This window comes from Anopheles nili, chromosome 2, assembly GCF_943737925.1.
Source record: "Anopheles nili chromosome 2, idAnoNiliSN_F5_01, whole genome shotgun sequence".
Lineage (NCBI taxonomy): Eukaryota > Metazoa > Arthropoda > Insecta > Diptera > Culicidae > Anopheles > Anopheles nili.
The window spans coordinates 38,727,418-38,749,646 of NC_071291.1; the positions used below are offsets into that span (position 1 = coordinate 38,727,418).

The following is a 22,229-nucleotide window of genomic DNA, read 5'->3' on the forward strand; positions in this document are numbered from 1 at the left end:
GCACCGTAATCATTAAAAAGTTGTGTAAGCCTCGTCGTGCCCAAACTTCATCAACACGCGTTGCGTTTCCCTCCGGTGGGAGACCGGGACTCGAACAACACAAGCCGTTTTCCCAAGCGCTTTGAGGATTTTCCGACAATCGCCCAGGGAACGGTGAGGGAGTGGCTAAGAAACGAAGAAAAAAAAACAAATCTTTACCATTGCCTCCCCGTCCAGCACAACACTCATCAATTAGAGCATAATTCGAACGAAATTAACCGCACTTTCTCGCTCTCGCTCTCCTCTTAGTTAGCCGTTTTCCTCAGCCTCTACCCCTTGGTTGGAAAATGGACCAAAAATTTCCTCAAAAAAAAAAGGACCGTCAAAATATACCCAACGAAAGTAAAGCCAAAGCTCCCCCTTTTTTCTGCCAATCGGTCGTTCAGGACGAGAAAAAAAATATATTGAGGCTTCCGCGTCGTCCTGGTGCGCCAGACGGGACACGCGCAGCATGATTGCAAATCGTAAAACCGGCTCCCAATCCGGGAAGGAATGTAAAATCTATTATTTTTCTCTCCACATAGTACCGTTTCCTTCTCGTTTACGTTTCATCTCTTCCGTAACATGGTAGGAGCAAATAAGAAACAAACAAAAAATCGTAAGATTTTCCTTCTCAAACAGCCAGCAGCCAGTGGGGAGAGAAAAAATTGGCGCGTTCTTACTGCTGAATCGCAACAAGCGGATCTGTAACGGACGGAGAGTAGCTGAAACGGTGGAAACTTTTCCCAATTGGAAAACTTTTCACCCAAATGCCGCGTCGTCCGGCCGGGCTATTTGGCAAAGAAATATCGATTAAAGTAAATAGACAATCCCGGCCTAAGGAAGACGGGTACCATCGCCATCCTGCTTGTTGCCGGTTCATTTATTTTGCGGTGGTGTAGGAAAAGCCCGGAAAAGCGCGAACTCGCTACAGAGCGTCATTTTCATTCGTAATGAAGACACAGGATCGAATCTTCAGATGATGGGGTTTGATCACAACATTCAACTGACACACATTTTGACAGCTCGCGTGCATTTTGTTTTGCACAGCCTACTGCGCCCGTCAACTGCATCACGGGTGCGATCAATCCAAGCCTATTCTTAGCCCCACAGGGATTCGAAGGAATCCCCTCGAAAGTCCGGTGGAGATAAGAAACAGAATATCGCTACGATGCAAACAAAACGAGAGATGCGACAACAGATAGAGTGAGCGAACGAGATGGAGGTTTGCTTCAAAACATAAACAATGAGGTACGTGTATGGGGCGTTTAATATGTGTCCACACGCACACGTACACTCACACGCAGCGCATGTGACTCTCTCGGGCTGGATGCGGAAGTGTTGAGCCCCAGGGTTGAGGGATGCGCATTAATTGTTGTTTGTATCCGCGACCCCGCGATGCACCCACCTTCCCCCTTCCACCTCTCTCGTCCATCTTGATTTCTTTGTGCCACGCATCAGTCACGGTGGGGGGTGGAGAGGGGGATTTCCACGCCTCATACCACCCCCCATGTCAATGCAGAACGAAACTTTCTTTATTTACGATCCAGCGCACGCACACACACACAAAGGAATTATAGCTTACTCCATCCGTGCGCTCCTCCACCGAGGGTAGATGCTACCCATGAACCATAAATATATTTTTGCAATTAATTCACAAAACTAGCCGCAACGCGTCCTCGCTTTGGCGTCGAGCGCTTGTCCAACGCGACGCAGAGCACGAAACATGACAAAGAACACAAGGCAGCGTTGTGTGTAGCATTGTTGCGACACCCGGGAACAACGAACCGGAATGTCATGGAACCCGGCGGAAGCTTGTGCTCGCTCGCTCGGAAACTCTCGCTCTGCGCCCCACCATCCCCAAAAACGGTGGAGGAAGACTGCGTGCGTGCGTGTGTCTGTGTGTGTGCGGTGGTGAGATGGGGCTCGTGTGCCCGTAACCTTGGGCCAGCCTGCAGAACTTGTGTGTATCCCCTTCTCTCGAGCGTGGTGTCAAACAACGAAAGACGAGCGTTTCAAAGCACACCAACACACCCGGTTCCAGCTGGTGGACCGGCGAACTAGGGGAAGGAGTGGGAAAGGGAGGAGGGGAGACAAAAACATGTGGCGAGTGGGGTTGGTAGGGGGAGGGAGTCGTTCCGGCGTCGGTTTCTGTCCATCTCGAATTGCATCCAGCGCCAGTAGTGCCATCCACTGTCAGTCAGCGAGCAAGCGAGAGTGAAAGAGATGGCAAGATCTGACAGTTGACAAGAAGATCGCAGCGCTGCGTTGCGTGTTCGCACGCGTTGCCATGGTTTTGTTTACGTCGTGGTCGTGCATTGGGGTGGGGGGACGAATGACAGCTGCCTTTCGAGCAAGCGATCGTGCTATCTCTCTCTCTCTCTCTTTGAACCAAAACGATACGCACTCGGCCAAACAAAAGCAACAGTGACGATGCCTGGGTGTTTAATCGTTGCGTGCGAATGACGTTTTGGGGTGTTTCACGAACAAGAGTTTTAGCAACGAAACGACAGAACGACAACCGCACACCAATTGGGCGATGGTGGCTTTGCATACCCGCCCGGTGTCAACGCATACCAATGGGGGATGAATTGAAAATTGTCCATTTTTTCTCCCGCTATTACAAACCCTTTTGTTACAACACGAAAAACGAAAACTAATCCCCAACCCGGGCACGTTCAAGCAATCGTTCGTATCTCAAACGGGAGGGCAGTAAACTTCGCGCCCAGTTCCGTCATTTAACCTTCCGCCTTGTGCGCCTTTCGGACCGGGGTTAATTGGCTGTACAAATAAGGCATATTATGAACTGGCAACGCTGGCTGCCGGCTATTGAGAACACCCCCTTGGTTGGTTTAAGATCACGTTCAATTTCTAATTAATATCCGCGGCGATCGTGCAACGTCGTGCATTACATGCGATTGTTGAGAGGTGGTGGTGGCAACAAAAATTACACCGTTTTGTCAAAAACCTTGCATTAGCGTAAGGAGCTGACCTGCACTGCATAATAAGAACGCGCCATCGCGCTATAGCTTTTCCGCCTAGACGAGGGGAGGTGGCGATTTATTTTATTTTTTTCATTCTTAAATCGCGGTACCCACCGTTTCGCATTCGCATTTCTTGTTGGAGCCCAACTTAAGTGAAAGTGTTCTACATGCAAAACGCAAGTACTAAACGGTCGGGAACACGCGAAAGGAAACACACCGTTGTTGCCATTCACGACTTCCGGAAGCCGCTCAATCGAGCGGGCGACACGGGAACAGCGGACGGGAAAAGGGAAGGAGGTGTTGGATGTAATTAAAATTCTGTACCGGTTCTTTTTCGCATAATGTTCGCACTACGGCGTCCAGGGCAGCACCCGTACATAGAACGGGTTGTTGTACAAGCGAGGCGAGAGAAGAATTTATAATTTAATTTGCCTTCCCTTTTTTCTCCCATATTTTTCCTACCTCACCGACATCCAGAATGGCCAGCAGGGTGGGAGGGGGAGGGGGGGTTGTTGGGAACGGATTAATCAGAGCGACACTTGAGAATTCACCCCCAACGGTTTATGGGAGCCGGGAAAAATATGGAACCAATATGGAACCGCGCTTTCCCAGACATCGGGAAATTTAAACCCCAGAACGGTTTACACGGCAGGGGCGAATCAATAAGGAGTCCTCCCCCTCCCCCCAAACACACACACACACACACTCGTTTTGCGATATATCACATTTCAATAATTTTAACCCCACTGCGGGCGCGCGTGTGTTTGAACGTGGCAATCTAAGCAATTTATTTTCTAAGAAAACCCCAATGCAAAACCATCAATCCGGTATAAGCCCTTTTGCCTGGTGTTAAGTGAAACAGTCTGGCTGGCAGGCAAATCAACATCGGTGCGCCGGCATCTGCTTAAATCGATGACGTCGCGTATTTAACCAACCGGCAATGGAGGGAGGAGATCCTTTCATTTAACGAACCGGCGTAACCATCAAACGAAATGGGTTCACCGAACGGGCTCACCGACCTCAACCGGTTCCGCAGGGATGAAAGGACCCCAAGGCTTGGAAAAAAAGCAAACCGAGAAGGATGGAGTTTTCGCTTGAGAGAAGCAAAAAAAAAGGGATTCTTTCCGCACGATATTTATAGGTGTACGCATGTGTTATACTTTTAATGATGCTCATGATAATCAAACACACATACAGTGACGTGTCGGTAAATAAAAAAAAGGGGGAGCTTCGCTGGCCGCAGACGAAACCGACCGAAAAACCCCATGGTACCCCATCATGTATCGGTGCTACCATCCATTTCCGGTTCCGAAACCAGCACCGAAGCAACATTGAATAGTTGCGAAATGTAGCATGTGGCAGAGGTTTTTTGCCATGTTGCTGCCGTTTTATGCTTCGTTTTGTGACTATATTTTACTTCCAACACATTTGATGATTTTATTCGCTCGCTCCATAGTTGGTCGTGGCGTTCTCTCGTGCAAGAACACGCGTTCGCTTTCTGCAATTAAAACACAAACTAGCACGACCACCACCACCACCAGCCTTAGGTTTCGTTTTTAAATCAGCACAAAAGCACGACAATATAAATCTACTGCCCCATCGTCACGCCACATCCGTTTGCCCGTGGGCAGGGGTTGTTTAATTGGGTTTCGTAAAAATGGTTACATAAGCACACGCCGGGCCGCACACGTAAAGATGGGCGAGAAAAATATGCACATAAGCACTGACACACAAACAGTGTCGTCATCCGAAAGCCAACACCAAAAAAAAAACATACGGATGCAGGCAAAAAAGAAAGCCTGCAGCTTCCACGCAAGGATGGAATGTGCAGAACTGGTGCCGTGGAAAATGACGTGCCGAATAGCGACCAGCGACCAAAGAAGAAAGAAAAAACTGACATTAAAGAATGGAAACGCAGAGGGCCATGATGCAAGCACAGATTTTCTGGCTTCGAACGTTCGAGCGAAATCCGGTCTGAAACGCAGGGAAAATCAAGGGAACTCCCACAGGCGCACGGTCGCTTCTTTCAGAAAAAAAGTGGGATGAAAAAAATCTAAATCACACCCCACACAAGCAAAACCAGGCGGCACACTGTGAAGGGAGCGAATTATGCACTTGAGATATTCATTTCCATTTCTTTTTTTCTTTTTTCATTCTGCTGTTGGGGTTCCTCCGCTCCAGAGGCGTTTTTCCCTCGCCACCTTTCACTTGTGGAGAGAAGCGGTCCTCTCCGGTTCCGTCGTTTGACTTCAACGTTACTTTTACTGGTTGTGCGTCAGCAGAATTCTTACCTCACCCTCCTGGCAGTTTGTGCCACGACATTCACCCTCGATTTTCGCGCATCGGTTTGCCTTCTCGCTCGATCGCACCGAGGGAAAAACTCGCAGGGCCGAGAAAGGGACAAGATACAAAACAAACCCCCCCTAGTACACGGTGGTGGTGGGTGCTGGCTGCACGCTCCAATACGAGAGAGAGAGAGATTTTATCCACCCCTTTGGAGGCCTCCCGTCCTAAGAGGAGTTCGCGTGCACAGGCGCACACACACACGTACACGCTCGCGCACAGACACAATCAGTGAGAGCGGCAGCAGTCCTGGAATTGTTCTCACCACGCAAACCTGATTTCGATGGAGGTTCCTGCGTTCGAAACTGGTTTTTTGTTCAGTCAGAGCATCGAGATCGTATCGTTCTTTCGATGCGACTTCTGCTCGAGGGAGGGAAAAAACCTCCACACACACACGCACACGCGCGAGCGCTCTCCTCTTGGCATATTTGCGGCGCCATCATCCCCCAAGGTGCGATGATGGGGAGCCATCAATTCACACGGAAGGATTCCCTTCACAAACGCACGAAAGTGCTCTACAGCGGGTGCTTTAAATGTGCTTTTTTTTTCGCTGGCATTATCCTCTCCGGTGCCAGGACATGTGAAAAAGTCCCCGTTGGCACCAGTCCGCGACAAAGGGGCAAGTGAGACGCCATTTCTAATTTTCCAATCCGTCCTCTGTCATCGACGAAACGACGCGCCATGGCAACCGAAACAGGGCCACAGGGCAAATCGAAACAACAAACCGCTCTCCGGCGCCAACTGCGATGGAAAACGTTAGCACACGGGATTAACGAAACGGCTGGGTTGCCCTTTTTACAGGGGAACCTACACACATACACACACGTGAAGGGAAGAACAATTTTTGATCGTCTTGCTGGACGGTGTACGGCGCTTTTGATGGCTTGAATCTGAATGCACGTCCGTGTCTCGTTGAGGTTGAGCGAAGAAGTTGGAGCATTTCCCAAAATGCTTTCGTCTCTGGTAAGCCTTTTTCTTCCGAAAACATCGCACCACCCTGTGGTTCCATCCCTGTGGTGTCATCTTTCGTTTGTGAACGCCGGGTCGGACGAGCCATTCCTTCTTTTCCCTTCTTTACAATACCAAAGAACCGTGTTTTTCTCTTCGCCACCATTAATTACGGCTGCCACTTCATTCCCATTTTTGATCCCGATCCTTCGCTCCGTCTTTCTCTCTTGCATTTTCGTTTTCTCTCGCGCTACTTTCGACATGCTCCTGGCAGCATCTTCATATGTGCGTAAGAATTATGCTTCGCTGCATTCGAAACCAACATTTCACGACATCCGGGCATCCCTACAGAAAGGCGAGTGTCCTTGCAGCACACACAAACACACACGCACGCGTGATGCATTCCCATTTTCGCTAGAAAGCATATCCTTTTTTTTGTGTTCGTTTTCGTTCTTCTCTCGTCGGTTGTGTTATCCTCTCTCGCTCACATAAACACACTCTCTCTTTCTCTCTCCTTCTCTCGATTGCCGGTGAACTCACTGCACACGTCCAGGACATTCGCTAACCCCTCAGCATTCGCAAAACGGCACGCACACACGCTCACGAGCGAACAGAAGCAGGGAATCAGGATATAATACGCGTTGGAACGTGAGTTGGAAGGAAAATGTAAGGGAAAAAAATCCCCAAACACACACACACACATACAATTCAAGGCATTGGCAGGATCACGACAGCAGCTGGGACTGGAGAACCGGGAGCGCCTGCCATCTGTCGGTGGAGAAAACAAGAACATCCTGCTCCTGCCAATGTTGGGGTGCTCGAAGGGAACGCAAGCAAGGAAAGGACAATTTATGCTTAATCGCTCCTGCTGCTCTCACGGTTCCCGCACAAAACGCATTCGACCGCGGCTTATTCTCGACCCAAACACATACACACGCGTACGTGTACAACCATCTCTCTCTTTTTCTCTCTCTCTCTCTCTCTCTCTCTGGTTCTTTGCCGGAAAAATGGTTTTGGCTCTCGAATGAGTCCGGCAGCTGCTGCCCTCGGCGACGGTCACTTGATCGTGACGTGTGGATGTATGTGTGCGTGTATGTGTGACACGTATGTGGAAAGTGCGGATGGGGAGCGAACAAGAGAATGAAACGCTGCCAAGGACCGCACGCATCATCACCACCACCTTTCCTCCTTCCTTCTGACGGTTGTTCTTCCTTTTGCTGCGTGACAACAACGCGAGCCGCCATTATCCCGACACAACACCATGAAGGGCTCATAGGGCTCCCTTCCGCCGGATTCACGGTGGGTGGGGGGAGGAGGAGGGTGGCTCCCAAAAAGACGACGACAAAAGGAACGAGGAAATATTATCCCCCCACTCTCTTTGCTCCTTTCACAAAAAAAAAGTACACACATACGCACATGTTCACAAGCCCGATACGCGGCAGATCGGCACACTTTACAGCGTGAAAAAGAAGACCGCGAAGAAGCAGACTCGCGTTTCCTTTCGTCCGCTACTTCTTTTCGCGAGCGACTCTTCTTCTTCTTCTGCTTCATCTTCGCGCTGATGCTGCTGCTGCTTCTGCTAGTCCTGCCTGCGACAGCGTTCTTTTGTTGTGCTTCTATCCCTCTCTTGCTCGCACGAGCCACCGCGCGGGATGAAAAGCACACGCACCACCCACCGCCACCCACCCACCCACGACGGTCCCACCACAAGACGTGGGAAGAAAACGTTCTTTTCCTCACGCACCCGCATATACCCGCACTACCCTGTGTAGTGCGCTATCTCGCTCTCGCCATTGAGCTTCCATTGCTCTCCGCTTGCTTAGACGGCTGGGTTTTTTTTTCTTTTGCTCTTATTCTCAATTTGCCGCGTCTTCTTCGCCTCATCACGCGAGAAGCGCACACACGCACGCACGCACTCACACATACGCACCGCAAGCGCGTCTCCTTGCGTCGCAGTCTTCGCGTGTGCTTGCACACCGTTCCATCGTTCTTTTGTTTGCGTCTTCGCCTCGGTTTCCACACAAAACGCACCACCGCTTTGGGTAGGATTGGTTGGGAAACTTTCGAAGGCTTTTGGACCAAATGGCTCCCGTGTACCTTGCGAGGGGAGCAAACGAGAGAAGAAGAAGAAGAAACAGGACGGCCAGGAAGCCAACACATCCTTTTGTCACACGACACGCACACCGTTACCGAGAGACGGACGGTGGCAGGATATGCGAATGTTGAAGGTCTGAGAAGAAACAAACAAAAAAGAACACGTCCGACGGCGTTTTTTCCCCGAGAACGGTAGATCGAAAGAAACCCCAAGAAAAGCATGGAAAGCACAAACGGGGAGAAGGGAAAAAAGGAGCAAACACAAAAAAGAAAGAAGCGGTCCGACAAATGGCGACACAAATTGGCAAATGGCACCCGGGTTCGAGCGCGTCCTTTCTGTCCTACGCAGCGAGACGCGCTTCCGGTCGGTTGCGCCTTCTCCCGTTGGTGTTTTTGGGGGGAATAAAACAAGCTCATGGGTCAGCGCGTGCTTTAGGCTATGCTAAGGAACCGCTTAACTATGGATGGAATTTCGACGAACCACAGTTTATGCTGGACTGGGCGAACCAGCAAACAATGGCCGCGCGTCGAACGAAGCTCGCCAAGGGAAGCGCACACAGAAAATGGAAGATCAACGTACTCGCAGCGCCGCCATTGGCCATGAAAATGTTCGGAAACAATAACAACAACAAAAAGAAGGAATCCAAACCACCTTTGGGGTAGGATAAAACACGGAAATGAACGCACGGAAATTGGCTCGCACGCTGCACTGGACAATGGCTTGAAAACCGGTACGGAAGCGAGCGCGCTTCTTAGCAGCAGCGATATTGTTATTACTATTATTCACAAAACGAGCGGGCCGCACGCGGTCGCGAACGCTTCTTGGGGCCGGTTTCGAGAATTCAACGGTTAAGCACTCGCGTTTCGCGCACTAAAGTTTGCACCGAAAACTAAAGCACACTCGAGCTGAGGAGGGACCTTTGCACTGGTCGACTGGTACGCGCTACGACACTCGAGCAGAGAACGCGCTTGCCAATGCAATGCTTCCATCTTTGATCGGGACGGGTAGATGGGCTTTTGTCCAGCGACGCGCCAGAGCGAGGCGGCATTCGCTGCGCGTTCTGGGCCGACGTTGTTTAATGCGTTGAAAACCGTACGGGGTTGAATTTATAATTACATTTTGCATGAAGATTTCCACTGGTCAGCACTTCTGCTGTGCACACGCGAACTGCGATCGGGTCGACGGAAGAAAACGTTTTGACGCTCTTTGCTCGTGTTATCCTGCAAACGGTTCTCGCGAGACGGAACGCACACAACCACTCCGAGCCACTGCAGTATGGTAAATAAAAACAGCATCGATACTCCTACGGTTATGTTTGACAGTTCCGTGTCGTGCAGCTTGCTACCGTTGAACCATGCCCAGTGGACAGCTGTGACGTTCTGCTGATCGTATAGCAGTTGCTCGAACGGTTGTAGGATGTTCCGTTTTACAAAGAATTGCTATAAATTCGTAGAATTCAGTAAAACAAAATATATACTATCAGATCTGTCACTCAATTGTATTGGGAGATGAAATTTAATACGTGATTCTTACTTTCCGCGTTATAATTCCAATTTGAACTGTACTTTGTTATGATTCATTTGATTTATCACACTTTTGATGCTAGAATGCTCGTACAACAGCAATGTTTCTATTGTTTTCGTAGAATCTATTGTATTACATGTACTATTTGAATTACTTTCATTTTTTTGTAAATTCGCTACTTAAAAAACCGTAAAATTTAACCACAAAAACATCGCCTTCAAAATTGACATTTGTGTATGGCACATTACAAATTGAGAATAACATCGCTAGGACGCTGTGGTCGTGTTGTCAGTGCATGGTAAGAAAATCGCACTTTTTAATGAGAAAACCTATTTTGCTTTGTGTAACAGGGGTTGGGGTATCCTTCGGAAGACCTAAAGCGTGCGTTGAGACTAATTTACGTGCGAACTAATGTGCTTTTCATAGGTTAAAACATCCCTGAATCGTGAGCTGCGGACGCCGCTGAAGAAATCAAAATGGCGCTGCCTGCCAACTATAAACACAACATCCCGGGTCCGTCAATGCCCCCGCAGCGGATGCGCCCATCGGGCTCGTCTGCCGACCGCAAAGACAACTCCAGCCCGTTCATGCACAACCCGCACGGTAACCCCGCGTTCAATCCGCAGAAAATGGGTAAAGCGTCGGCCGCTTCCGAGTCTAAAATGATCAAACCGCCCAAGCCACCGGAGAAACCGCTAATGCCGTACATGCGCTACTCGCGCAAGGTGTGGGATTCCATCAAGGCGTCGAACTCGGACCTCAAACTGTGGGAGGTCGGCAAGATCATTGGCCAACAGTGGCGCTTGCTGCCCGATGGTGAAAAGGAAGATTACATCGCGGAGTACGAACTGGAGAAGGCAGAGCACGAGAAGAACATGAAGGCGTACCATAATTCACCGGCCTATCTCGCCTATTTAACCGCCCGCAACAAAGTAAAACCGGGTGATGGCGATGGGCACGAGACGTCGTCCCGATCGAGCTCGAAGGGACAACAGGCAGATCGTCGGATCGACATCCAACCGGCGGAAGATGAAGACGACCCGGACGATGGCTACTCGTTCAAGCACGTGGCGTACGCGCGCTTTTCGCGCAACCATCGGCTGATAAACGAGATCTTCTCCGACGCCGTTGTACCGGACGTGCGGTCCGTTGTGACCACACAACGCATGCACGTGTTAAAGCGTCAGGTGCAGTCACTCACCATGCACCAGATGAAACTGCAGCACGAGTTGCAGCTAATCGAGGAAAAGTTCGAAACGCGCAAGCGGAAGTTTTTCGAATCCAGCGAAACGTTCCAGGATGAGCTTAAGAAGCACTGCAAGCCGGCGGTTGATGAGGACACGTTCCAAAAGCTAGTCGATCGGCAGTACGAGATGATGAAGCGGGATCGTTTGCGCGCTCTTGAGGAAGCTCAGAAACCGCCAACCCCGGCACCGACGACAGCCTCGCAAGCAGCTTCCTCAGGCACCGCCACGCAGCCTCCAGGTGGTCCAACCAAGCCGGATTCAGAGCCAACCCAAGAGCAGCCAGGTTCGGGTGCGAACGAGCCCGCTTCCGGTGCACCCGAAGGGGGAACATCGACAGCATCCAACGAATCTGTTGGGTCACAGGCATCACCGGCTGCTAGTGTAGCTGCTGCTGCTGATCGTTCACCACTAGCCACCGCTGGATCGGATGAATCTCAAGGATCGCAGGATTCAACCACCGGAGCCACTCAACCGATGGTTGTGGAGAAGATGGACACATCAGAAGAACCGAGAGTGGAGGCTAAGGATGACAAGCCAATGTCTGTCGGTGCTTCGAAGCCTTCTCCAGATCCTCAGAAGGAACCGGTTCCTTCGGCTCAGGCACCAGCACCACCACCATCGCATGTGCCCGCCATTCCGGACCAGCAGGTTCCGGCTTCCGTGCTGACACCAGCTGCTGCCGTTCCGCAAGCGCCAACCCCTGTCGTTCCTCCTGCAGTTTCGATTCCATCATCCGAGCCTAAGCCGGAAATTCCTCCCTCATCTACCGTTCATCATACGGCACCAGCTCATCCCCCTCCCGGTACCCATCACGTAGCACCGACGATGCCTCCGGTCGTCCACGGTGCGTATGGACCTCATCCCGGACCAGTTCCACCTGGGGCTCCCGTTCCTCCTCATCAGGTGCCGGTTGTCCCAACACCTCCTCCACCATCGCACACTCCAGAGGCGCAAGGACCGCCACCGAATGTGACCGTGCCACATCATCAGCCTCCACCACCACCACCGCATCATATGCCACCGCACATGCAGCCACACCCGGGTATGCCGGCGCACGGCACATTCCCCGGATATCCGCACGCCGGTTCGCCCCGTGCACCGTACTATCTGCCGTCCTACGGAGGACACCCGCAACCGTACGGGCAGTACGGTCACTATCCGTACCATCAGCAGTACGCTCCACCACCACCACCGGGTAGCTATGTTGCGGGTCCTCCGGGAGCGCGTCCTCCCGGGGCTCCCCCTGCAATGGGCCACTACGGAGAGGTGCATCCGCACCCGGAAGCGCACCATGCATACGGGCCTCCGCCTCCACCGTCGGCGGCTGCTGGAGCCGCACCGGGAGGTATGCCACCGGTACCGGGTGCCCCTCCGACACCGACCATGGTCACAGCGACGGCAACCGTCACGCCGCCAACGGCAGCAGTTTCTCAGCCGGAACCGGGGGAGATTGAACCGGAAAAGGCACCGGTGGCCGCCGCATCCACACCAGCATCGAAGAAACGCAAGAAGGGAGCTGCAGCGGCCGCCAAGCACGACGATGCCGACAAAAAGGACGATTAATCAGCCGGAATCGGTCGATGGTGTTCAACGGATTTTACTGAATTACTATTAACTTACTTAGCGACGATATGCATTTGATGTAATTTTATTGACAAAAAGAATCAATAAACTATGCTACTTACAATAGTGTAACTGTTCAGGGGTTCAATGGTAGGTGATGTTTCGTTCGATCGCTGGCGTAGCTAAACAAGCCCTCTTTCGTTAGTGTGAAATTTAATGTTTTATTCAAATGAAATACCAAGAACTGTTAACCCTTCATTGGATAAGAACACGCAATTGCTATTTATGGAATATTCGCCAAGTAATCCTGCACATCCGACGGGTCTAGCCGGCGGAATCCGTTCGCATCACAAATGCCTACTTCGATGTTGTCCGCGTTCATCTGTCCTTCGAAGCCCTCCTTCAGCGTGAGGATCGCCGTGTGAACGGCATCGTCCAGCTCGAGATCTTCGCTGTAGCGCTTCTCGAGGAACGTCTTCCCGTTGTTAGCATTCTTGCCCATGGCCGTCGCCTTCCACGCAAAGTACGCACCGGAGGGATCACACTGGAACAGGTACGGGCGTCCGTCATCCCACCCGCAGATCAGCAAAGACACACCGAACGGTCGCACGCCACTGTTAGGAGTAGAAAGGTCAAATTTTTTCGTTAGTTTAGATCCATAAAGCATCTGCGGCACCGGTGCTTCATTAGCGTGCTCACCCGGACTGCGTGTACTCCTGCATGACGGTGGCAACTTTCTGTACTAGCTGCGACGTTGGGATCGGTTCGCGGTACGTGAGATAGTAGTTCTGCGCCAGTTTGCGAGCCTGCTTCACCAGCAGCCGGTAGTCGGGTCCCATTCCGGAGTAGATCATGCCGATGTGGTTGGTGACCATCTCCACCTTGTGCACACTGTGCTCGTCGTACAGGATGGACTTTTGCTTGTTTTCCGTGGCGATCACGACCCCGTTCACAGCCTTGATGCCCACGGAGGGTGCTCCGGCCGCAACCGCTGCGAGGGCATACTCGATTTGCACCAGCTTTCCCGATGGGCTGCTCCGTTCCAACCAGATACGAACAAGTTCAGTTAGTTTACGCGTAAATTGGTTTCGATCGACGCCAAATTGACATACCTGAAGGTGGTCAGCGAAAAGCTGTACCGTTCCGAAGCCATTTCGAGTGATTTAACACAACAGTTTACGTGAAAAACGGCAGCACTACAAGAGTTTGTTTCCTACTAACAGAGTGAGTTTGCGAAGAAGTGCGTGAAGGGGAGGTGAGTTAGCGATTTTTGGACCGCCATGTTGGATTGACGTTTGACAGACGGCATTTGTTTACGCCGCATTGTCAAGCCTAGTGGAGCCGGCAGAAGTTTTAAACTAATTGCAAACCCTCTGCTCACGAGCAATTTACTAGGTTTATTTAAATCAGTTTCAATATTCTTTGGCGATTGTATTTGAAGAAGAAATCAACAAAATATACAGTGGTGTTTTTAAGCATTAAAACTGTTATTTTCGAAAACATCGAGCGGTTTTCGAAGTCCCACGGATGAGAGAGAGAGAGAGAGAGAGAGAGAGAGAGCGGATCTAGTTTGCTATAATTCTCGCGATGTAATTTTCGCATGGTGAGATGAACGTGAGTTTGTTGGAAGAATTTTCTCATTTGTTTTTCTCACTCAATGAAAAACAGTGGAATGTTGTTGTGGACTGTCAAAAATTTTCACCAAACGAGTCCTTATTAAATCGGATCGAATTTTGGGCAAAAAATCAATCATATCTTGGCATCTAGGTTTTGAATTTAAATGAGTGTACGTGCTTGACTGACGAACAACAGTTCAAAAATTCGCGCGCACGTGTTTGACCGGGTAGTAACGAACATTTCTTTCCCTTGCAGAATATGCGGCAAGTAGAGCAAAAGTATAACCTATCCAAGTGTCACATGTACAACGAGAAAAGTTCCTTCGCCTTCTGGATCGTATTGGTACTGCTGTTCTGCCTTGCGCTAGGCAATCTCTGCCTGACCCTGTCCATTACCGCTATTTTGCGCATTTACCGTGGCATGGAAAATATAGAGCTGATCCAGGATGCGGACTCGATCAAATTCTACGGAAACATCGATTTCGATCGCGTGTACAAACAGGACGGCCTGCTGGAGAGCTTCTACGACGAGCCGTTGGAAATAATGGGCGACGATGGAGACGTTGCCATTAACCTCGTCAACCGAAACGGCCATTCGCACAGTAAAATTCAGCTCTCAAAAAATGGGAGCTTTCTAAAGGGCATCAACCACTTCGATGTGAAGGATCCGTCGACGGGGAGACAAGTGTTCGGAACATCGCGACCACACTACAACATGCCGCAGGGCGCCATGATCCTGCAGGCCCATTTGATCAACACCGGTCGCATTGCGTCGCCCGTTAACGACACGTTGAAGCTGCAAACGCGAAACAAACTCACGCTCAAGGGCACGGAAGGAATACGCATGGAGGCCAAGGAGCTTCTGTGGTCGGCGGATCAGAACATCATCCTAAAGTCGGACAACGGGAGCACCATGCTCGTGGGAAGCGACGGTGTTTGGGTGAACGTGAACAATCTGCCGATGGTGAAGAGCGAGCACGGTATGCGCGCCAGTTCGAGTCAGTACAAACTTTGCGTTTGCCATCCGCAGGGAAGAATCTTCCGTATGGCGGTACCGAAATTGCACAATGCCCGGGTGAACTGTGCCCATGTCAGCAGTAAAGAAAATCCGTGCGTGTAGATATCGTACGTACGGTACTGTTGCGTTACAACTAGCATATCTGGAATAATGTAGAAAAGTATCATCAGAAGTAGTTGCTCAACAACGATTAGTAGATAGAATCGGTAGTTTATTGCGGTTTATTTCAGTACCCGGCGAGTCCAGCGGCGTACTAGTAGTAGGTAACATATAAAAAATAGATGCGTTCTGTTACACGATCATAACTAGCTTTTGCTCGATATTAATAGTTTTACTAGTGACGGACTTGTTTCGCAATGTTAATTGGACTCCATAGTGCTAGGTTTTGCCGTAGGTGACGAGAATTTGTATCGCACTGAGCGGTACCAGACAGTAGTTCCTGAAATGCTCCAATCTCATTTAATTGATGGGATATGAATTGAATATGGTGATGCGCTTACACAGCGCTTACATGAGCCAGAATCATAAAAAAACGTATAAAATAAAATAATATCTCTAACGGATAATACTAAACTGATATCGCAGGATTCAAGAGATTCATTCTAGCTGTTCTACAGTTTCATCTATAGTTTCGCCCTCAACGCACTCCATGTCGTCTTCTTCTCCTTCCTTCTTTTCCGATGGTTTCTCGTACGCGGGTTCCATCGGGGAAACCACAACGCCATCCCAGACAGACATTTCCTTCGCGACGGTAGAGTTTTCTACAAACCCGAGGATGTTCTTATACCCACCGTGTGCCAGCACGCGCACCAGGGTTTGTGCCGTCATGCAGCATTCGTCCTGCTGAACCAGCGTCATCGATGTGTGTACGCGAAAGTGGCCTACCTCACATGGGTCCGTAATGCCAGCCGAGCCGGGGACGAACAGCCCTGAAGCAAGCAGTTGAAATACCCGTCGGAATGCGACATTTACGGGCAGAGCTTGCCTGCTTGGGTTGTTCATGATGGCGGAATGCGCGAGCAGATCGCAAATCCACGGGTTCAACGGCTTAAAGCCATCAAAGCGACGGGAGAGATCCTTGAGAATACGAATGAGTACTTTTATCGTCGAATGGTGTGCATTTTCCTCGAACCATCGAGTGTGCCGTATGGCTGCCAGGTGGCTTTGGATGATCTTGAATTCCAAATGCTTATCCGTCTCCAGTTTGCGCATGTTTTGCGGCAGCGTCGCAATCAGACAGCGAACCTTTGCGAGTGAATTCGAAATTTCGAATCCCTTCTCCGAGTAGGCCAGCGAGAGGGCCTCAGCTTTGGGTACAACCTCTGTTTTCATAGACTTTTCCAAGTCTTCTTCCACTTTCTTACCCAACACTTCGGCGCTGTCTTTCGTTGGCAAAGACTTCAATATTATGACAATATCTGCGACGTTGTTCCCGGCCATCATAGTGCCTTTCTTGTACGATCCTACCTGGCGTACCTCTTCTAGCTGGCACTTGGTAAAGTCTCCGGGGGCAAGAACTATGTTGTCCAGCACGCTCTGAACCTTCGCGACGAGGTTGGAAATTGCGGTTTGCTCCGAAGCGGCCGGGGTAAGATCCTGGCTCCGTTTCACGAGTGCATTGGTCAGCACTGCATCATCCTGTGCTGCTTGCACCCGAGGAAAAGCCATTTCGGCGAGCGTCAAATCGAACGGATGACGAGGAAGGAAGGTTTTCTTGTTCAAAAACGGAGCTCCGCGAACGCCCCGCATGCCCATTCCCATACCGCCTCGACCACCGCTTCTCATCATTCCCGGGCGCACCATGGTCGTGTTGCTTTACCTAAAATACATTGCACCACTGTTACATTAAGCAAAATACATAAACTATTTGAGCTCACACCTTTCCCGTAACAATGAAAATATTAATGCAGTTGCTTGTTATGCACTATCCTTGTTATCACCCGGTGAGATTTCACGATACTTGTGTTTTTGTACGAGCAAGCGCTCTGGTAAACAGTGATATTATGGAACCATGTGTCGTGTTTATAGTGCAATGTGCAGTGCTGTAAACATATGGGCACATAAGGGTTATTTTACGTTCAAAACATAAACAAACCAGCCCCTAGGACTACACCCGCTCGGGATTGTTGGAATTGTTCAAATTTGTGAACTTATTAGTCAATCATATAAGAAATACAAATGTCACCCCGATATCGGATGGCACCATAATGTTATAAATAACGATTTTTTTTTCACTATACGCAAATAACATACTAAAAGCTAATTTATTTTGCTTTGTCACACATTCACGTTCAGCTACTTTCGCAAATGTTCCGGAAGCTCCTGCAGCTCTACTTTTGTGACTTTTAGGGCGATTCCTTCCGGCAAATTGCGTTCGATATATTCCAAAAAGGTATCGAGCGTAGACCCAGTGAGCTTGTGAAAGTGCATAAATCGGTAGTAATTACGCACTTCGTACTGAACGCGATGTTTCTTATAAATATGCACTGATTTAAGGAGCGTTAAACGATCTTTTACTGCTTTTCGTAGAGCCCAGCTGCAATGATATGGACAAAAATAAATTATTTAAAAAAATGCTTCTTATGTTATTGTAATAATGGCACCTACTGTTTGCCCACTTCAATGTCTAGATGTTCTGCGGCGGTTTTGGCGAAAATGGCATAGCTTTTCATTACTTCTGGGTCAATTCCTTTCATTTGCAGTTCCAACCGGCTATATAATTTGTCGGGAACACCCTCAACCGGTGGCTGTTCCACTGTTTTAGCTGTAGACGAAACCACATCAGTCAACCCGCGCACGTGGTGTTTCGGACGCAACACGAAAGGTGTTACAGCGCGGGAAAAATTGAACCACTAGAAGATACGTAACCACATAGCAGAAAATAAGTTTGTTTTGTTTTTAATTTGAGTTATCATCAACTTACCTTAAGCATGATGGATAGCGATTTTCTACCTCTACTCTAGTTCAAAGAATAAGAGCTTGGAGTCAAAGAGCCACTGCACTCAAATCTGCCGGTTAATAAAACAGCAGATTTTCTTTCAGTATTCTTTAACTTTGAACTAGGTTCGAAGGAATCCAAATGTACAACTACAGAGGTGTCAAGCAGAAGAGAAGTTTGTTGCATAAATGGTAAAACAGAAAACAATATCAGTCGTCATGCAGCATCTTCAACATCATATAATATCAACGCAAAAACGTGTTCATAGCTCTCAAACGTGAACTCTAGTACGTTATTCTATATTGTATAGGACCAAAAATTACCTGTGGTACACCAAACACACTTAAAATACAATTTTATTGAAGATATCATATGTTTAGGACATGTTAAAAGGCCGATCAAAACAATTCACGCATGCATACCGCTTTGACAAATTGAACGTCATACGATTTTGAATTCTCACCACTGGCATGAGCTAGTTGGGTAAAATTGATGATTTTAGCTCATGTTAAATCAAAGAGTGAACATATATTGAGTTAAATATCAATATTAACATCATATGAAGATAGTTACTACGCGTGATTGTTCATATTCAGGGGATTAACAGCATTGCACCCAAAATTTGATTGAGGCACCCAAATTTGAAATTCGATGATATTTTATTAGCGATGATTTTTCAACTCAGTGGTGAAAAACAAAATATACAACTTTAGAAAGTAAATTCAAAAGGTAAACTATTTTAAGACAAAAGTTTTCACATTATTAACCAAAATTAAACTTTGAATAAATAATTACGAACCTAATCATCAATTAAAAGAATGATTGTAATATAATATAACTGGTAAGAAATACAGTGTCCATTCCATCTTGCAACACGCCGCCTAGTAATTCTTGGGAGTGGTATATTCAGGACATTAAAAAAACATCGCAAGGATTCTCTTGACAGGTGTAGTAAAAAAGATCGGCACTAGAATCATAGAAAAGAGACAGGACATGAATCGGAATGTGGCAATAAATTGTACAATACTCGGGAATTGCAATATAGTTGACTAGTATTACTTAGTAATTTAGCTGTTAGTAAAGGTGCGATTGTTACAGAATGCATTTGCGTAACATGTAACGCGGGGCGTAAACAGTGATCAATCATAGTGAGACCGCATGGAATAAGCATGGCGCTGAACGATGATTTTGCCGAATGCGTGCCTGAAACCCGTGGATTGTAATTAACAGGCAGTGGGAAATTAGTGAACGACTCGAAGCAGCTCCGAAGCAGGACAGCAAATGCGTTCGGCATAATACCATGGGCCAAACTATCAGCAGTTCATGTAAGTGGCGATTGTAACTAAACGTTTACTAGAACACGATAGCAAATTTACATAATCACAATCAAGCGAAAAGGGGCAAGCGGAACTGAAAGTTGGCACGCAGAGAGGGGGAAAAAATGGTGCTTGCAAGTGGACGACGATGTAAACAAAGCAACTGCTTGGCCGGGACGGACCGGCTGATTCCCACGGTTTGGTTTCAACTCAATTATCAGCCTTCTAAAATGGACCCGATGTTCTCTAGTAGGCCGTGCGACCGTCTTGAGCTCTCCGTCAAAATTGTCGATTCCTTAGAGGGGTCCGAATCCTTTTTAGCCTCTTTTTAGAAGCACTTCTTGTATCGGCTCACCTCGTACTACACCTGTCGGCAGGTTGCTTGCGTTGGTCGCTCAGCGTGAGGAAGTAAGGCATTAATGGAACTGAACGCATCCCGTCGTGGAACGAGATTGGCACGCATGAAGAAACCGCAGCAAAGAGGAATCGGAAGCTTCGCTTTGCATCGCCTTCGATGACGGAATGGGTTTTTTTTCAGCAGCTGCAAGAACGATAAAGTGGCGCATAAGCGGAAGGCATCGACGAGCGCAAAAGGCATGGTGGCAAGTGCATTTGTCGCCTCGGAAATTGGGGCTAAGCGAATTACGGTGCACGGCGAACGAGCGAAGAAGTTGACTGGAAAGCGCTGGAAGCCGTGGAATATTAATCACTTACACCTTGCGCTCGAATCGCTGAAATTTCTCCAATTTAATCGCTATTCCGTGAATCGTAGTTCCGTTGGAAAAGTGTTTCCATCCGGTCGATGCTAATATGAGCCGCACGCGTGTCCTGCGCGAAATACCATTTCGCGTGCTTCCTTTTGCTTCCGTGGGCTATAATTAGGCGAGCCGATGCTAGTTGCAACTTTTGGTTTTAGCAATCCTCCGGCCAGATGTACCGATGGCTGGAATAAGGCAACCGAGCGATTCTCGTCACCTGTGGCCCACCCGCAGTCTCGCTCGTAGGACACTGATAGCTGTTGTGGGACCCGCACCATGGTGTTCTATTATGCACGCCATCCAGCTATGAGGTCTATTCCACCATCCGGGCTACTGTCCGACAAGACACCATGCCGTTGATTGGAATCGTATTCAGTGTGACATCGTTAGAAACAATAGCCTTCGTTTAATCTACCATACCAGGTCCAAACGAAGCGTACCAAGACGAATCGCTCCGCATGGGAGCCGTTGTTTGCGCGCCGCCGGAGGTTCGGATCACGAAAGCCATGGGAAGAGCTCGCATGGGAGCATCTTGCTTGCCAGGGACGTCGCTATCGGTTGGCCTGCTTTCGGGTTCTTTCCTGTGGGCTAGATCGCTTGCCATTGGGCAGACCCGTTTGATGATCAGCTGTCTTGCGAAAGATCTTGAGGGAGAAACAAAAAAAACACATATCCTGAGAAAAGCACCTCGGGCAGCGTCGGTGTTACGATTACCTGTACTGCCGGGATGATCGAAGGAAGCAAGTCTGCAGGAATACGATGGAACACCGTTTTTTTCGGGTTATCGGTGAAATCAATTTTCTGACGGTATTTTGTTTAGAATCGTATTGTGACGGTACCGTAATGCATGTAGAAATCCGTACCAAATCAGAGCAAATATATGTATTTTAGTATCCGTACCATTAGGCGCTTTTGATACTAACGTTTTACAGACGTTTTCATGGCAATTGAAAGTGACAAATGTTCTGCATGCAAACGATGAAATCTTCCAAAAAATGCAATGATATCATATGCACAGTGCATTAAAACAAAGCAGCTTGGTTACATGCACCCTGGCTCTTGACATCTGTTCTCGGCCACTCGTTGCCCGTCGATAATTATCATCATCTGCGCGTACACCACTTTCTACGTGGCTGGGCAGCAAGGACGACCAAGCAAAGCACACGGAAAAGAGCATCCTTCAAACCAGCACCCTATGGTCAACGTGCTGCGCTCGGAGCATCACAAGCAGGTCAAAAACACAAAAAAGGATGTAGAAATTAACAAGAAAAAATCTTACTCCCAGCATCATGGATGCATCGGGCGAAAAACGGCACCAGCATGGGTTCGACAAGTTTTTAGCCTGTGGAAAGCGTAAACGGCCCACGATCGTTCAGCTGTCGTTCCTAGCCGATGTAGTTGCTGCGGGACATGAGTCCCTTGCCTCGCTGCGATATACGATCTCCTCTTACGGTCTCTATGCATATGGCGGTCGGCTGCATAGGGGTCGAGACTTTTGATAACAGCCGTCGAACGATCACGCTGGGTAAGCTGCCGCTAGAGTGTCATGACGCTAGATATGAAAACCCACACGACCGGATGGCAATGTTTCGGACGCGGTTGATAAACACACTATCGACTAGCGAAAAAAAAGAAGCGATTGTTCGTTACTATGACTACCTCGGCGACGTTTGTACTGCTGGCTTAAGAATGAGTCGTATTCATACAGTAGGCTGTTGGTGTTGTTAAACCAGCCCCGCTTTATGCTTCCCGTGATGGTCAAATTATTATAATCATCCATTCTGAGGTCTCATTTTTTTTTTGCACGAACTCGAGCAGGGAGCGTCTCAAGTGTCACAGCAGAGCCTTGAATGTCCGATTT

At 48.8% G+C, this 22,229-nt stretch overlaps 6 protein-coding genes across 6 annotated transcripts in view; 2 read left to right on the top strand and 4 right to left on the bottom strand.

Moving 5' to 3' along the window:
• The window catches only part of LOC128731215 (RNA-binding protein Musashi homolog 1), a 73,734-nt gene extending 64,078 nt beyond the window's left edge, over positions 1-9,656 (bottom strand). Inside the window, exon 1 of the mRNA XM_053824321.1 lies at positions 9,505-9,656. The gene's annotated coding sequence lies outside the window, so the exon portion shown is untranslated. The remainder of the gene's footprint in view (positions 1-9,504) is intronic.
• A 732-nt stretch (positions 9,657-10,388) lies between these two features.
• LOC128732204 (SWI/SNF-related matrix-associated actin-dependent regulator of chromatin subfamily E member 1) lies at positions 10,389-12,773 on the top strand. Its single transcript, XM_053825374.1, has 2 exons — positions 10,389-11,442; positions 11,497-12,773. Exons 1-2 carry the CDS (start codon positions 10,389-10,391, stop codon positions 12,720-12,722), a joined length of 2,280 nt encoding a protein of 759 aa, XP_053681349.1. The 3' UTR covers positions 12,723-12,773.
• An 83-nt stretch (positions 12,774-12,856) lies between these two features.
• On the bottom strand, positions 12,857-13,952 carry LOC128731042 (proteasome subunit alpha type-2). The gene is made up of 3 exons (XM_053824136.1): positions 13,835-13,952; positions 13,422-13,754; positions 12,857-13,336 (listed from the first exon to the last, which is right to left on the bottom strand). Exons 1-3 carry the CDS (start codon positions 13,873-13,875, stop codon positions 13,006-13,008), a joined length of 705 nt encoding a protein of 234 aa, XP_053680111.1. The 5' UTR covers positions 13,876-13,952; the 3' UTR covers positions 12,857-13,005.
• A 378-nt stretch (positions 13,953-14,330) lies between these two features.
• Positions 14,331-15,460, top strand: LOC128722688 (uncharacterized). The gene is made up of 2 exons (XM_053816367.1): positions 14,331-14,336; positions 14,595-15,460. The coding sequence occupies exons 1-2, from the start codon at positions 14,331-14,333 to the stop codon at positions 15,456-15,458; spliced, it is 870 nt and encodes a 289-aa protein (XP_053672342.1). The 3' UTR covers positions 15,459-15,460.
• Positions 15,461-15,861: 401 nt separating this feature from the next.
• LOC128731286 (interleukin enhancer-binding factor 2 homolog) lies at positions 15,862-17,159 on the bottom strand. The gene has a single exon (XM_053824393.1). It carries the CDS (start codon positions 17,157-17,159, stop codon positions 15,954-15,956), a length of 1,206 nt encoding a protein of 401 aa, XP_053680368.1. The 3' UTR covers positions 15,862-15,953.
• Positions 17,160-17,633: 474 nt separating this feature from the next.
• Positions 17,634-18,411, bottom strand: LOC128731721 (28S ribosomal protein S10, mitochondrial). Its single transcript, XM_053824853.1, has 3 exons — positions 18,280-18,411; positions 17,964-18,208; positions 17,634-17,892 (listed from the first exon to the last, which is right to left on the bottom strand). Exons 1-3 carry the CDS (start codon positions 18,286-18,288, stop codon positions 17,652-17,654), a joined length of 495 nt encoding a protein of 164 aa, XP_053680828.1. The 5' UTR covers positions 18,289-18,411; the 3' UTR covers positions 17,634-17,651.
• Positions 18,412-22,229: the final 3,818 nt, after the last annotated feature.